At 42.3% G+C, this 16,642-nt stretch overlaps 2 protein-coding genes across 7 annotated transcripts in view; both read left to right on the plus strand.

The window, feature by feature from the left end:
• Positions 1-10,869, plus strand: part of g2e3 (G2/M-phase specific E3 ubiquitin protein ligase) — a 46,463-nt gene extending 35,594 nt beyond the window's left edge. For all 6 annotated transcript variants that reach the window (XM_078406440.1, XM_078406439.1, XM_078406442.1 and 3 more), the window contains 4 exons: positions 455-636; positions 2,170-2,342; positions 4,042-4,256; positions 8,470-10,869. In XM_078406440.1, coding sequence (XP_078262566.1) covers positions 455-636; positions 2,170-2,342; positions 4,042-4,256; positions 8,470-8,720 — 821 coding nt within the window. In that variant the 3' untranslated portion in view covers positions 8,721-10,869. The remainder of the gene's footprint in view (positions 1-454; positions 637-2,169; positions 2,343-4,041; positions 4,257-8,469) is intronic.
• A 1,016-nt stretch (positions 10,870-11,885) lies between these two features.
• scfd1 (sec1 family domain containing 1) overlaps positions 11,886-16,642 on the plus strand; it is a 110,577-nt gene continuing 105,820 nt past the window's right edge. Inside the window, exon 1 of the mRNA XM_078407139.1 lies at positions 11,886-12,004. Coding sequence (XP_078263265.1) covers positions 11,974-12,004 — 31 coding nt within the window. The 5' untranslated portion in view covers positions 11,886-11,973. The remainder of the gene's footprint in view (positions 12,005-16,642) is intronic.

Below are 16,642 nucleotides of genomic sequence, written 5' to 3' on the forward strand. Positions count from 1 at the left end.
CCAGCGGTATGAACATTGACTTCTCTAACTTCAAGTAGCCATTGCGTTCCCTCTCTCTCCATCCCCTCCCCCTTCCCAGTTCTCCCACCAGTCTTATTGTCTCCGACTACATTTTATCTCTGTACCGCCCACTCCCCTGATATCAGTCTGAAGAAGGGTCTTGACCCGAAACGTCACCTATTCCTTCTCTCTGGAGATGCTGCCTATCCCGCTGAGTTACTCCAGCATTTTGTGTCTACCTTTTATTTCTTCCTTTGATCAGTTGCAGCAATATGGAGGCACATAATTTAACATCTGGTGCTGCAGACAATTAGCAATAAAGCTTGTTTTGAAGTAGTACAAGGCAATCTGCCTGGCAGAAGAAAGCAAATCAATTATGTGGAAGCTTGCAAAATCTTCCTATTGTGAGTACATTAGAAAATTTATATCCCTGTATTTTTGCTTCTTTCTGTAGCTCTTAGGTTGGACTGGTATTATGAGGCTGGACGAATGATTGCACTATCCTTAGTCCATGGTGGTCCATGGCCAAACTTCTTATCCAAAACACTATTTAACTGTCTGGCTTATGGACCAGATATAACTGAACCGACTTTGGAAGACGTGGCTCCATTTGAGGTGGCACAAAAGGTTATGAAGGTAAAGCTTTGAACCTCTTTTTAAAATGATGTTTTAAAGGGCACTCTCCTGGCACATCTCTTTTGCCAAAAGGAAATTAATACAAATCCAGAAACATTTGACCTTGGAATATAAACTTTGTCTTTCCAATTCCCTAAAATTCAATACTATTTTTAGGGAATTGGGCAGGGTAAATGACTGGCATGTCAGTGGAAGAGATCTTTTGGGACCAGACACCACCTGGAAATGGGGCTAATAACCACTATTAGACTTGAAATGGTTATGGATACTTAAGGATAGGGCTGGTCCACAAGTTACCATTTTAAACATGGGCCAAGGGCAATGTTGATGTTATTAGAATGTAAAGGTTTAGTTTAGAGATACACTTCGACCCACCGAGTCGCCCTATCTTACAAACTAGGGAACATTTACAATTTTTACCGAAGTCAATTAACCTACAGACCTGTACGTCTTTGGAGTGGGGGGGGAAACCGGAACCACGTGGTCATGGGGAGAACGTACAAACTCCGTGCAGACAGCACCTGTAGTCAGCATCAAACCTGGGTCTCTGGCACTGTAAAGGGCCTGTCCCACTTAGGCGATTTATTTTAAAAAAATTAGGCGACTAGGCGGTCGCCGGGGTGTCGCCTGTATGGTCGTGAGTAGTCTCCAAAGAGTTGTAGTGTTTTTCTGGTCGCCGCTGGATTTTGAGATGTTTAAATATTTTCGCCGACTGTTAGTTTGACGCCAATGATCGTAGGTGCTGTCGTAGGTTGTCGCCGGTGCTGACTTCAGTGAATTCCATTGGCGACTACCTACATCATCCGGCGAGAGGTACCGTCTTGTGAATCGTTCAGAGGGTCTAAAATGAGTGGAGCTGAGAAATAAAAATATGATCACTTTGTTGGGATTGTATTCAAAGTCCCCAAGTAGTCCACAGGAATTAGAGGAACAAATATGCTGGGGAAATTGCAGGCAGCTGCAAGATTAATAGTTTTAGTTTGGTTTAGAGATGCAGTATGGAAACGGGTCCTTTGGCCCACTGACTCTACCCTGACCATTGATCATCCGTTCACACCTATTCTGTTATCCCACATTCTCACATTTGATCTAGGAAAGACACACATTGCTGGTGTAACTCAGTGGGTTAGGCAGTATCACTAGAGGGTATGGATAGGTGACGTTTTGGATCAGGATCTCCAGACTGATTGCAGCATTTTACGTCTTTCTGTGTAAAACCAGCATCTGCAGTTCCTTGATTCTTCAATCATTTTTGATCAACATAGTTTGAGATTTTGCTATGTTCAAATCAGCTATTGAGTTTCTAACATAACTGTGGTAAGTGGAATAGTGATAGAATTTCAGGTGTGATCTTGTGGTGCAGTCTTGCATTGTGTGAGATACTCTTCCACATCATTTAATTCAGTTACAAACTAAAAACTGCTGCTCAAAGGATAAAAGATTTTATGGCCCTGGTTGTGGGTGGGGGAGGTGTAGTTCAAAACTAATGCGTAAATGCTCAAATGTATTCCTTCGTTATATTTTACCTTTCAGATAAAAGAATCCTCAACTTTGGAGGAGTTGAGACAATTTGTCAATGAGAATGCTGATTACCTTTCAGTCGCTGGGTGTTTAAGACCAGTATGGTCACTGGATGACAAGGAATTATTGTTAAAAGATGTGCTCTTCTTCCACGTCATAAATCGAGTTTGCTCACCCTTAGAAAGGTTCGCTTTTGCATTCTGTACTTTCATTAGCTGTATGAGTGTTCAAAGTTGTGTCCTTCAAAATTTTAAGCCTGAATGTAATCAATGAAGCAGTTTTCTGAATATTTACCTTTGACAATTTTTAATGGAAGTTTAGCAAGAAGTAATATCTGATTGCAAGCTCCAACAATTTTACGCTTTCTGGAAATTAATCCTGTACAATTAGCACCAGGAGGTTCAGCAGGTTCCATTTGACAGGTAACCAGATAATGTGGTATTTAACCAATTTTACACCGTTCTTGGTGATTTTAAAGAAAGATAAATGTTAAATCTGAAAACTTGGTGTTGCATCCTGCAGGCCTGTTTTTTTTGTTCTGGTGGAAACATTTTAAATCTTATTTGTTTGTTTGCTCATCAATTTGAAATGTAATTTCATGCATTAATATTTAAGTTTAAGAAACATATAGACAGCTTCATAGAAAGGACAGGTTCAGATAGGAGGGATTGGTGTAGATGGGACATTTGGTCGGTGTGGGCAAGTTGGACTGAAGGGCCTGTTTCCACGCTGTACGGTTCTGACTAATAATGTCACCAAAAAGCTGAAACCAATTTTTATGGTGGTTTTGACTGATTGTTTTTTAGCAATTGCAGAGAGAAGGTATTGAATTAATTGTTTGCAGCCATTGGAAAATGGCATCAACACTTAGATCATTTGCACTTAAACCATCAAGGAAACAATTCTGTATGCACACTGCTTTAATCTTCAGCTCCAAATTTAAATCTACATTTTTACCAAATTGTTTTATACAAAATAATTATTGAATTCCAGATCAGGTTTATGACTTGTAAGGACCTGTTATTCAGCTACACATTAGAATTTCATTGTTCCAATTTGGTACATGATAATTAAATACTTTTGACATTCTCTTGAATTTGTATTCCACATGAAATGTTTGCTTCAAAGAAATGATTCAGCATGGAATCATTGTCCATGTTATCTTCATTGTTAACAGTGTGCACCATTAGAGTCATAGAGTGATGGTGTGGAAACAGGCCCTTCGGCCCAACTTGCCCACACCGGCTAACAATGTCCCAACTGCACTAGTCCAACTTGCCTGCGCTTGGTCCATATCCCTCCAAACCTGTCTTATCCATGTACCTATCTAACTGTTTCTTAAACGATGGGATAGTCTCAGCCTCAACTACCTCCTCGGGCAGTTTGTTCCATACACCCACCACCCTTTGTGTGAAAAAGTTATCCCTCAGATTCCTATTAAATCTTTTCCCTTCACCTTGAACCTCTCCTCTGGTCCTTGATTCCCCTACTCTGGGCAAGAGACTCTGCATCTACCCGATATATTCCTCTCCTGATTTTGTACAGGACTATAAGATTCCCCCTCATCTTCCTGCGCTCAACCTCTCCCTATAGCTCACACCCTCTAATCCTGACAACATCCTCATAATTCTTTTCTGAACCCTTTCAAGCTTAACAATATCTTTCCTATAACATAGTGCCCAGAACTGAACACAATATTCTAAATGCAGTCTCACCAACGTTTTATACAACTGCATGCAACATGTTGTATTATGTTGATTTAATTCAACAATACTGATCATCTAATTTATTTCTATTGATTTTGTCCATTTCATGTTGACCCTTAAAGCTGGTTTGACTGATCTTTATTCTGATCTTAATATTTTTGCTCCTTATCTTCTGAAGGTTTTGTGAAGGATTGAAAGTTCTTGGTGTGTTGGAAGCCATTCAAATGTATCCAGAAACATTCTCTGAATGGTTATGTTACAAACCACAGAAATGTTCTGCTGAGATAGTTCGGAACATTTTCTCAATCAACTTTTCAACATATAGAAAGGCCAGAATAATTGCAGAATCTAAAGTGGTCGGCTTCTGGAGGGATTATTTGGCAGATGTAGAAGGTATGAGAACTTTGCACTACATATTTGCAACACTACATAATTACCACCAGCATTTATGCAGTTGAACTTGTCTGGTAGAGGGAATTGAAACAGCAATTGATGCTGGAACCAAAGCAAGATGATATCTGTGTTGGTCAAGAGCAGTATTCACAGAAGATAATTATAAATATTACAACATGAACGCTTTGATCACCAAGAGAAATTATGCTTTAGATATATTAGTTGTCTTGTGATTATTCATTATTTTTTATTCTTTACTTGGGCGGAACGTGCGTGGAGCACAGAGAAGCAGGCAGTTTAAAAACGGAGTAAAGAGTTAATTGGCTGTAAAGTTTGTGACAAAAGAAGGTGAGTCACAGGTAGAGGCAGTTTAAAAAGAGCGCCAAGACCCAGGTTCAGGTAATTTACTAATCAGCCCTAAAGTAGTTGATTGGGTGGCAGATAAAAGTAAGTGCAGCTGTAGCGGAGCGGCCTTGGAGGTGAAGTGCCTTGGGAGGTAAAGTGTGAGTCTTTGGCTCGAGAGTCTTCGGCAAGGAGGCTACGCTAGTTTGAACGTTGACGTGATTTTTGACACTGAAGAAATGGCAGGCATGTTGGTGCAGTGTGTTTCCTGCAGGATGTGGGAAGGCAGGGACACTGCTGGAGCTTTTGGGAACTACACCTGCAGGAATTGTATCCAGGTGCAGCTCCTGAGTGAACGTGTTGGGCAACTGGAGAAGCAGTTAGTTGACCTCAGAGCCATCTGGGAAGATGAGTTTCCTGGACAGGACCTACAGTGAGGTTGTCACGCCATGGATACAGGAAGAGCAAAGGTGGTTGACTGTGAGAAAGGGCAGTACAAGTGGAGTGCAGGAGACCCCGGTGGCTGTGCCGAATGAAAACAGGTACGCCCTCTTGGGAGCTGTCGGAGCAGAAGATGCTTCTAGTCCGAACGGTGGACATGTCTGTCGGTGGCTCCAATACCAACGATGAGACTCGACCGGTGAGACCGACGTCGGGCAGAGCCATAGTGGTGGGTGTCTCCATTGTCCGTGGTGCGGACAGGGGATTCTGAGGTGACAAGCGAGACGAGAGGATGTTCTGTTGCCTCCCTAGTGCCAGGGTTAAAGATGTTACGGACCGACTTCAGAACATCCTCGAGAGGGAAGGTGAACAGCCAGAAGTAGTTGTGCACGTGGGCACGAACGACGTCGGGAGGAAGAGGAAAGAGGTTCTGCATTGCGAGTTTTAGGAAGAAGACTGAAGGGTGGTTATCTCTGCACTGCTTCCTGTACCTCGTGCTGGTGAGGCCAGGAACAGGGAGATAGGGGATATGAATGTCTGGCTGAGAGGCTGGTGCAGGGAGAAGGGATTCAGATTTATAGACCATTGGGTCAGGCAGCATCCACTTTATTTTTTATACTTTGCGCATTCAAATACAACACTTCAACCTTGGTATTCACCTCTCCTCTCACACCGGTCACTATTGACCCTAATCTTACTCTCTTATCCCTTCTCAAACTTTCCTTCCCGAGATGCTGCCTGACCTGCTGAGTTACTCCAGCATTTTGTGAATAAATCGATTTGTACCAGCATCTGCAGTTATTTTCTTATACTTATAGACCATTGGGATCTCTTCTGGGGTAGGGGTGACCTGTACAAAAGGGATGGGTTACACCTTAACTGGAGAGGGACCAGCGTTCTGGCAGGCAGGTTTGCGAGTGCTACATGTGTGGGTTTAAACTAAGTAGTGATGGGTGGGGTGGGGGGGTGGGTGACAAATTGGGAATATAAAGATGGAGTTAAAGGGGAAGTGATTACAGGAAAAGTTGCAAAAGAATCCTGAATTAATGGGAAGGAAAGTTCGAGAAGGGATAAGAGAGGAGCGGTGAATACCAAGGTTGAAGTGTTGTATTTGAATGCGCAAAGTATAAAAAATAAAGTGGATGAGCTTGAGGCTCAGTTAGACATTGGCAATTATGATGTTGTGGGAATTACAGAGACATGGCTGCAAGAGGACCAGAGCTGGGAGCTGAATATTCAGGGGTATACAACCTATCGAAAAGCAAACAAGTGGGCAGAGGGGGTGGGGTCGCTCTGTTGGTAAGGAATGATATTCAGTCCCTTGCAAGGGGTGACATAGAATCAGGCGATGTAGAATTAGTATGGACAGAACTGAGGAATTGTAAGGGTAAAAAGACCCTAATGGGAGTTATCTACAGGCCCCCAAACAGTAGCCTGGATATAGGGTTCAAGTTGAATCAAGAGTTAAAATTGGCTTGTCGCAAAGGTAACCACTTGTCTACAGTGGTTGGTTATGGGAGATTTCAACATGCAGGTAGACTGGGAAAATCAGCTTGATAATGGACCCTAAGAAAGGGAGTTTGTGGAATGCCTCCGAGATGGATTCTTCGAGCAGCTTGTACTGGAGCTTACCAGGGAGAAGGCAATTCTGGATTTAGTGTTGTGTATTGAACCGGATTTGATAAGGGAACTCGAGGTAAAAGAGCCATTAAGAGGTAGTGATCATAATATGATAAGTTTTAACCTACAATTTGAGAGGGAGAAAGGAAAATCAATAGTGTCAGTATTCCAGTTGAGCAAGGGGGACTATGGAGGCAGAGAGGAGTTGGCCAGAGTTGACTGGAAAGAGACCCTAGCAAGGAAGACGGTGGAACAACAATGGCAGGTATTTCTGGGAATAATACAGAAGGTGCAGGATCAGTTCATTCCAAAGAGGAAGAAAGATTCTAAGGGGAGTAAGAGGCGACCGTGGCTGACAAGGGAAGTCCAGGACAGTATCAAAATAAAGGAGAAGTATAACATAAGGAAGCCAGAGGATTGGGACTCTTTTAAAGAGCAACAGAAGATACCTAAAAAGGCAATACGGGGAGAAAAGATGAGGTACGAAGGTAAGCTAGCCAAGAGTACAAAGGAGGATAGTAAAAGCTTCTTTAGGTATGTGAAGAGGAAAAAAATCGTTAAGACAAATGTGGGTTCCTTGAAGACAGAAGCAGGTGAATTTATTATGGGGAACAAGGAAATGGCAGACGAGTTGAACAGGTACTTTGGATCTGTCTTCACTAAGGAAGACACCAACAATCTACCAGATGTACTAGTGGACAGAGGTCCTAGGGTGACGGAGGAACTGAAGGAAATTCACATTAGGCAGGAAATGGTGTTGGGTAGACTGATGGGACTGAAGGCTGATAAATCCCCAGGGCCTGATGGTCTGCATCCCAGGGTACTTAAGGAAGTGGTTCTAGAAATCGTGGACGCATTGGTGATCATTTTCCAATGTTATATAGATTCAGGATCAGTTCCTGTGGATTGGAGGGTAGCTAATGTTATCCCACTTTTTAAGAAAGGAGGGAGAGAGATAACGGGAAATTATAGACCAGTTAGCCTGACATCAGTGGTGGGGAAGATGCTGGAGTTAATTATAAAAGAAGAAATTGCAGAACATTTGGATAGCAGTAACAGGATCGTTCCGAGTCAGCATGGATTTACGAAGGGGGAATCATGCTTGACTAATCTTCTGGATTTTTTTGAGGATGTAACTAGGAAAATGGACAAGGGAAACCCAGTGGATGTAGTGTACCTGAACTTTCAGAAAGCCTTTGATAAGGTCCCACATAGGAGATTAGTGGGCAAGATTAGAGCACATGGTATTGGGGGTAGGGTACTGGATAGAAAATTGGTTGGCAGACAGGAAACAAAGAGTAGGGATTAACGGGTCCCTTTCAGAATGGCAGGCAGTGACTAGTGGAGTACAGCAAAGCTCGGTGCTGGGACCGCAGCTATTTACAATATACATTAATGACTTGGATGAAGGGATTAAAAGTAACATTAGCAAATTTGCGGATGACACAGCTGGGTGGCAGTGTGAACTGTGAGGATGCCATGAGGATGCACGGTAACTTGGACAGGTTGTGTGAGTGGGCAGATGCATGGCAGATGCAGTTTAATGTGGATAAATGTGAGGTTATCCACTTTGGTGGAAAGAACAGGAAGGCAGACTATTATCTGAATGGTGTCAAGTTAGGAAATCTCAGCAATAGCTTGCACTCAGTGTTGGCCAAGGTACAGCCCTGATCCCCTCACTTCTGCAGTTATGCTGCTCGCCGGGCCTGCCCAACTGTGAGTTTCTACTTTTAAACATTGGCCATATAGTTTAATATAACCACGTTGTAATGCATATCATATTTGTGAATTAATTTTTTTTTCTTTTCAGGTGGAGCAACTAAAGCTTCTTTTGAAGGAATCTTGACTTTTGCAACTGGCACAAGTTATATTCCGCCCATCAGTTTTCTTCCCAGGCCATCAATTAAATTCTTGCATAATGAAGGCATAATACAGTACAGATTTCCAACAAGACAAATGTCACATAATGGTTTGAAGCTACCAATGTCAAAAACATACGAGGAATTTAAAGAATGCATGGATTTTGCCATTTGTAACACACCAGGTTTAAGAAGAAAGTAATGCTGTAAATATTTTTCAGTCAAATATTACATTTGTACATTAGTAATTTTCTTTGTGAAAAAAATCAGTTACAAACTCTTTGATTTTAATTTCCATTTATTTAGCAATGTCTTGCAGAAATCTTTTGAAATAATAAGTTTGCAAGATGTAAAGTTAGTAATTTCTTAAAGATTTTTAGGGGTAAGTATTTAATGCGCAGAATACTGGGAGGGAAGTAGAAATTTAATTGGAAAAGCTTTTGTCAAACGGCCTCCCTGCTAACATATGATGCATCAGTATGCTTTGCAGTGGATGTGGTGTGCATTAGTTTCTGATCTCATGAGTGAAAAGTGCTCAGTGAAAATGATGAAAGGAACTTGAACAGTTTCTCATCTTGAACAGCTGTAACTTTTTGACCCCTCAGCAGTTTGGCTCTTCTCTGAAAGGTGAAGGAACAAAATATTTAAATAGCATGGAGATTCAAATATAAATTTCTAAAATATTCAAAATATTATTCACGTTATTTTGATTTTTTGATTAATGCTTTTATAATTTTTCTGGTTAAATTTGCTTAATTAGCTAGTTTGACGTATCTTTTACTAACTTTGCATATGGCCCTCACATAAACTGATTATGTTTATAATGAGTCTGCGCTGAACTAAAGCTGTATTGGACCCTGTTTCCAGTCAACTTTTCTTTTTAGGGAAACTACAGTGAAATATTTTGAATGTTTTAAAGTGCAGAAATTTGCCAAAGTAATACTTTGAATGACCTGAAATACTGTATGTCAGGTTTGTTCTGTGTTTGCTTTAAAAATGAGAAATTTCAGGGTTTGTTTTGTATGTACACTTTTTGTAGCTTTACTGGCTTTGCCAGCAACAAATCTAAATTTTGTATTTTATTTCTGACTTTATTATGGAGTACACTTGTAACGTAAATAGAATTACTTTATACTGGTAAACCATTTAGTTTCCTGCCATTAAAAAATTATGTAACTATTTAGAATTGTTAAAAATATATATAAAGTAATTTCCAACAAAAATGAAACTAACAGTATTATTAATAGTTTGATTTTGGCTACAAAAGGATGGGTTCATTTGGTGCTGATATTGTAAAATGTATTTTCTTGTTTGATGCATTGCTGTGAATTGGCTTTGCTGATTTATGATCTTAAGCAATAGAAACATAGAAAATAGGTGCAGGAGTAGGCCATTCGGCCCTTCAAGTCAGCACCGCCATTCAATATGATCATAGCTGGTCGTCCAAAATCAGTACCCCGTTCTGGCTTTTTCCCCATAATCCCTTGATTCCCTTGGCACTTAGAGCTCAATCTAACTCTCTCTTGAAAACTAAACTTGAAAAGCATTCAGTATTACAAATGTATATTTATATTTGAACAAAATCCACATAGCGTGCCATCAGTTAAATTCATGGTTTCCTTTTGCAAACTTGTATGTTAATCCCCTAACATTTCACATTGACAAAAGATCCAGTGGGTAAATTTCTCCAACAAAAATATAGTTTCCTGCACATATAAACAGGAAAAGAAAGTACATAAAATTAGTTCAACATTTAAATATCATTTCAGAGGAAAATAATTGGGGTAATGAAAAAGGTGAGATTTAAGGCAAAAAAATCGTTTCAGTACTAAGACTAACATTAGTTAAATAAATATGATGTAGAAAAACAGTATCTGAACATGTACAAATCAAACATTATGTGAATGTGTATTGTTTGTAAATAAAATAAGCTTTTGTATTTAGCTAGGTATCTGAAGTAATTTATCCCTGCGGAATTACTGCATCACTGCAATAATCACTGCATAATTGTTGAGTTTAACTTACTCGCTGTTATCAATGCATGTAACATTTGACTGATGCATAAAAAGTAGAAAGTATAACCAATTGAGATACTAAAATATGGTTGCCAATTAAAATGTTAGTTTTTAAAAACTGCTATTAATTAAATGTAATTAATCTCATTGGAGGAAGGAAATATATGATTGGCATTAATCACTGGCAAGAAATGATCAACAGCTAATTGGATAACCCTTCAATAAAATACTTCAGCTTTTTATTGTTCAGATCGTGAAGGCATTTGTAATCTGTGATGTAAAATTATTTTAGTTATAGGTGGTTGGAGTCTATTTACATGAGCTTGTTTCTGTATGTTTGCATAAATAATAAATGTAAAGAAGTTACATTTTTTCAAATGCATTTCATTTTTTTTTCTTAGCTTGCTTTCATTCTATATTTTGGATACCTCTGTCCATAAGAAGACATCCCCTACAGCACTATCTGATTCATTAAGTCATAATGACTAGAGCGAGGAAAGTGCTGATTTGACCTGTTAGGTTTATATTGATTGACCCTTTATTAAAATAAGTTTTTTTCTCTAATCTGTCTTCTCCAAATAGACCTGCAAAGACTTAAATTTTACAGCCTCCAATTCTACTCGGAATTGGTCTACTCGCTTTCCAGACCCCAATCTCATGCTGTGTGCATGTGTGTGATTTAAAAAAAAAAAAGTTTTCTCTAGTGTTACAACGGAACTCGTAAGTGCTGGAGTAACTCAGTGGGTCAGGCAGTATCGCAGAACGTGGATAGTTCACATTTCAGGTTGGGACCTTTCAAACTGATTGGTGGGGGGGAATGGGAGGTGCCCAGGTTCAGGAAGCTTCTTCTCAACAACCATCAATCCAGAGTCTGGACACTACCAAAGTACAAATTACCTTGGTTGCATTTGGTCTTTGGCACTGGAAGGCAGCAACTCTACCGCTGCATCACTATTTGATTTTTTTTCCCCATGCTGGCTGAAAAGGTTTAGACTGTCTACTCTGTTTATGCCTCTCATAATTTAATATACTATCAGCACTCCCCTCAATGTTTAAATAGGATAGAAGACAGCTGTGCTGGCAACCTCAGCAGACGCAGCACTGTGTTTTATCTAATAATTCCTTTCTCCTATGAGAAGCAATCAAGTCGTCAGAATCATCTAGGCAAATTAGCCAATCTCGCTTAGTGAAGAAGCAAAATGCTGCCGATATTTGACATGAAAGTAGAAAATTTGGATAAAGAAGGGTCTCGATCCGAAGCGTCACCCATTCCTGCGCTCAAGAGATGTTGCCTGTCTCGTAAAGTTACTCCAGCTTTTTGTGTATTTGGTGATGGTGGGCAGCGGTGCGGCTATTAGGATCATTACGGCAGTGCGCGGAGTTGGTGCCGGCGGCTGCCACGTCATCCTGGGCTGCGTCAGACGGGGAGCTGGAGACAAGATGGCGGCGTCCGTGCGGGAGAAGCAGATCGGTGAGTAGCCGCTCAACGGCGTCGGCAAACGCGCCGGTTGCACCCTCCTCGGCCGCGCTGACAGGTGGCGCAGCGAGTCAGGCTGAAGGGGACGGGGATGACACGGCGCGGGGTTTGCTGTGTTTGTGTCTGCGGCTCCTAGGCCAGGCCCGGCCCGGCTCCCGTCTTCGCCAAGCGGAGTTGTCGGTGGCCCCGACTCCCGGGCGCTGGTAACCGCGTCTTTAAATGGCTCTACCGGTTGCAGCGACTTGTCTGTGGAGGCAATCATTCTCCAGGACGTGGTGCGGCTTCCCCTTGAACGTCGGTGTTTATGTGACAGCGGGAAAAACAAAACAGTTTCACGTATTCTGAAGAATGATCATAACCTGAAACATCACGTATCCCGAGATGCTGCCTGACCCGCTGAGTTACTCCAGCATTTTGTGTCTATCTTCGATTTAAACCAGCATCTGCAGTTCTTTCCTACACAATATTTACATATTCTGTTGTGATACTGCAAGTGAGAATTTTATTCTGTTTGGGAGGACATATGACAATAAAACATTCTTGATCTGACATCTGCAGGACCTTGTTTCAACAGTTTGACGTAGTTCCTGTGTAGAATATGCTTTGTACACCTGTTGCATATGCTAATATTGAGCCGCCCCTGTATTTAATAATGTTCCTGCAATAAACTAGATTGGAGAGACAAGGAAGTGCAGATGCTTTTAGTTTAGTTTAAAGTTATAGCGTGGAAACAGGATTTGGGTATCTGGCGCTGTAAGGCAGTAACTCTACCGTTGCATCACTGCTGCCCATTTGCTTGTTTGTAAACTGTAGATCAGTCACTGTATTCATAGTCCATGTCGGGGTTTGGCAGATGCCATTCCTGCATGAAGTTATCTTGCGCATTATTGTTATCCGGGGCAGTCATCTTGTTCGGGAGCTGCAGCTTTGACTGTAACCTTGCATCCTCGTGCTCATTAAACTTAGCTTGAAGTAAATAACTTCTTGTTATTCTTGCAACTTCATACATGATGTCAGAAGTTTCATTCCGGAACTTTCACAAACTGTTTTTCTTCGACCGGGATTTGTTTTTTCAAGCGAGGACAACTAACTAAACCTGCTATACGTTGCAGCCAGCAGCTTTTCATTTAACATGCCAGATGCATTCCAGAGGCCGAACCCACTTGTCTTCAGCGGCAATATCGGCAAAAAATGGCGAAATTTCGAACAAGAGTACGACATTTTTATAGCGGAGGCACACTGACACTAAAGCATACATTCTCCTCAATCTGGCGGGACCAGAGGCCATTGAACGTGCACGGTCTTTTGTGTATGCGGGGGAGGTGAGAGACCCCGCCGAAGGAGGAAGCATCCTCACTCCCGTGGAATCCAAAGAGGATCCTGAATGCCTCAAGAAGAAATTTCAGGAGATATGCAGCCCTCAGACCAATGTTACTATGGAGAGACACAAGTTCAACACACGGAATCAAAAGGCTGGTGAGACAATTGAATGATATGTCACTGATTTAAGGATCAATACAAAAATCTGCAATGTTGATCTCTGTGATGAGCTTATTAGAGACAGGCTAGTCTGGTATCTATAATGACGATTTGAGAAAAGTGCTACTGCGTGATAGTAATTTGACACTAGTTAAGGCAGTCTCCATCAGTCAAATTCATGAGATGACTGAAGAGCACAACAAAATGCTGGCTTCTCCACAGCATTGTGTCACAAACATTGATGCAGTCCAGGCTGGGTTCATGAGAAGGCAACAGCCTGAGATAAGAGTGAAAAACCAATCAAAACAAGCTGGGAGAAGGCGTATTGCCGACTGCAACAACTGTGGAGGTAATCATGCAGCTGCAAGAGACAAATGTCCAGCTTTTGGTCAACAGGGCCGTGCCTGTAAAAAATGGTATCATTTGGAAAGGTGCTGCAAGTCCACACAACAAACCTACAACGGGCAGAGGCCTAGGAGGACCGTTTACCAGCTAGAATCTGACTAAGCCGACAGCAGTACTGGTGATACTGTCTCTGTTGATGGAAAGGCGTACTGATTCAACTGAGGCACAGATAGAAAAGAATGATGAAGCCTTGGTCACTGCGAGTTAATGACATTCCAGTTGAAATGAAAGTAGACACAGGTGCCAAGTATAATGTGCTGTAGAAAGATACATTTGACCAACTACAGGATGAAGGACAAATAAGATAATGCACTAAAGCCACAAACCTTGTTGCATATGGGGGCAGTAAAATCAAACCTGTCGGTATGGTTAAGTTGCAGTGCCACCTAGAGGGACAACCATACATATTGCCATTCTGCATTGTCCAGGAGGATGCTCTGCCACTGCTAGGGCTACGTGCATGCAGGCAAATGGGGCATGTCTAATTCAGTAAGGATATTCACCAGTTGCGCCCCACCGAAGATGATCAGATGTCACGTCGAATTCAAACAGAGTACAGCGATCTTTTGACTGAAGAGCTTGGAAACCTGCCTGTAACCTATTCCATGACACGACCCGGATGTGAGGACCGTTGTTCGTCCTGCACATTGCATTCCTGTGGCTATGGAGGACAGAATCAAAGCAGAGCTAGACAGAATGCAGGTGTTGGGCGTCATCACTCCGGTGCCTGAGCCAACTAATTGGGTGTCATCCATGGTTGCCACCAACAAGAAGAACAAACAGGAAATCAGAATATGCATCAATACAAGAGGCCTGAACACGGCTTTGAAAAGGCCACACTACCCTATGTGTACGGTGGAAGAAGTGGCTGCTCACACGTCAAGTGCAACATTATCTTCTGTTTTGGATGCCAAGAACTCCTTTTGGCAGATTCCACTTGACCACACATCTTCAATGCTAACCACCTTTAGCACTTCTTTTGGTTGCTACAGGTTTTTGAGGATGCCATTCAGACTCACCTCTGCCAGTGAGGTGTTCCAATGCTCCATGGAGCAGATTTTCGCTGGATATCCCTGATGCGATCATAGTCGATGGCATACTCATTGGAGGCAAGAACATAGAAGAACACGGGGGAGTCCAGAACAAGGGGCCACAGTTTAACAATAAGGGGTAGACCATTTAGAACGGAGATGAGGAAAAACCTTTTCAGTCAGAGAGTTGTGAATCTGGAATTCTCTGCCTCAGAAGGCAGTGGAGGCCAATTCTCTGAATGCATTCAAGAGAGAGCTGGATAGAGCTCTTAAGGATAGTGGAGTCAGGGGGTATGGGGAGAAGGCAGGAACGGGGTACTGATTGAGAATGATCAGCCATGATCACATTGAATGGCGGTGCTGGTTCGAAGTGCCGAATGGCCTACTCCTGCACCTATTGTCTAACACAACGCTAATTTGAGAAAAGTGCTCAACTGTGCCAGAGAGATGAACTTGAGGCTCAATCCTCTCAAATTCAGGTTCCGGCTGAACCAGGTCGGCTATGTCGGACACGTTTTCACAAGTGAAGGCCTTAAAGCGGATCCTTCCAAGACAACAGCAATCAGCGAAATGCCAGTGCCAGCAGATGTCCCCGCTCTGCAAAGATTTCTGGGGATGGTCAATTACCTTGGAAAATTCATTCCAAACTATAGTCAGCTGACGGCTCCACTGCGACAACTCACACACAAAGACACTGCTTGGACTTGGCATGAGCAGCAGCAAAATGCTTTTCAGGCACTAAAGCGGCATATATCTTGCACACCTGTTCGGTTGTACTATGACGTCAGCAAGCCGGTGACACTCTCCTGTGATGCTTCTCAGTACAGACTGGGTGTGGCATGTTTGCAGGAAGGAAAGCCCGTAGCATATGCCTCACAGACGCTAACTGACACCGAAACCAGATATGCTCAAATTGAAAAAGAGCTGTTGGTGGTGGTTTATGCGTGTCCCAAATTCAACGATCACATCTATGCAAGTCAGTGACCATAGAAACGGACCACCAGCCCCATGTCACTATACTAAAAAAGCTCATACATGTGGCACCGACCGGCACGACTTCAAAGGATGATGTTAAGATTTCAAAAGTACATCATCACCCTTATTTACAAATGTGGAAAGCATATGCACCTGGCAGACACTCTGTCAGAACTCCCAGGAGTTCCACAGCTCAGCATGCTGATGAGGTAGACAGCTTTAATGTCATGACAGTCAGCTACATATCCTCTTCTCGTCTGGCGGAGTTAACGAGACACACAGCAGATGACACTCTCTCTACACCTGGTGCCATCACATCAACCTGGAGCTCAATGCTCTTAAGACAGTGGAACTAATTGTAGACTTTCGAAGAGCTCCCCCTCCCCTCCCCCACTCACCATCAACAACACCACAGTCACATCTCTGGAGTCATTTAAGTTCCTTGGAACCATCATCTCCAGGGACCTTAAATGTGGGGCCACCATCGACTCCACAGTCAAAAAGGCCCAACAGAGGATGTACTTGCTGCGGCAACTGAGGAAACACAATCTGCCACAGGCAATGATGGTCCAATTCTATACTGCTATCATTGAGTCCGGCCTCACCTTCTCCATCATGGTCAATTTGGCTCAGCCACAAAGCACGACATCCGGAGGCTGCAACGGATCGTTCAATCAGCTGAGAAGGTTGTTACCTTCGCCCCATTGACGAACTGTACACGACAAGGGCCAGGAAGCGAGTG

This window comes from Rhinoraja longicauda, chromosome 10, assembly GCF_053455715.1.
Source record: "Rhinoraja longicauda isolate Sanriku21f chromosome 10, sRhiLon1.1, whole genome shotgun sequence".
In the NCBI taxonomy this organism is placed as follows: domain Eukaryota; kingdom Metazoa; phylum Chordata; class Chondrichthyes; order Rajiformes; family Arhynchobatidae; genus Rhinoraja; species Rhinoraja longicauda.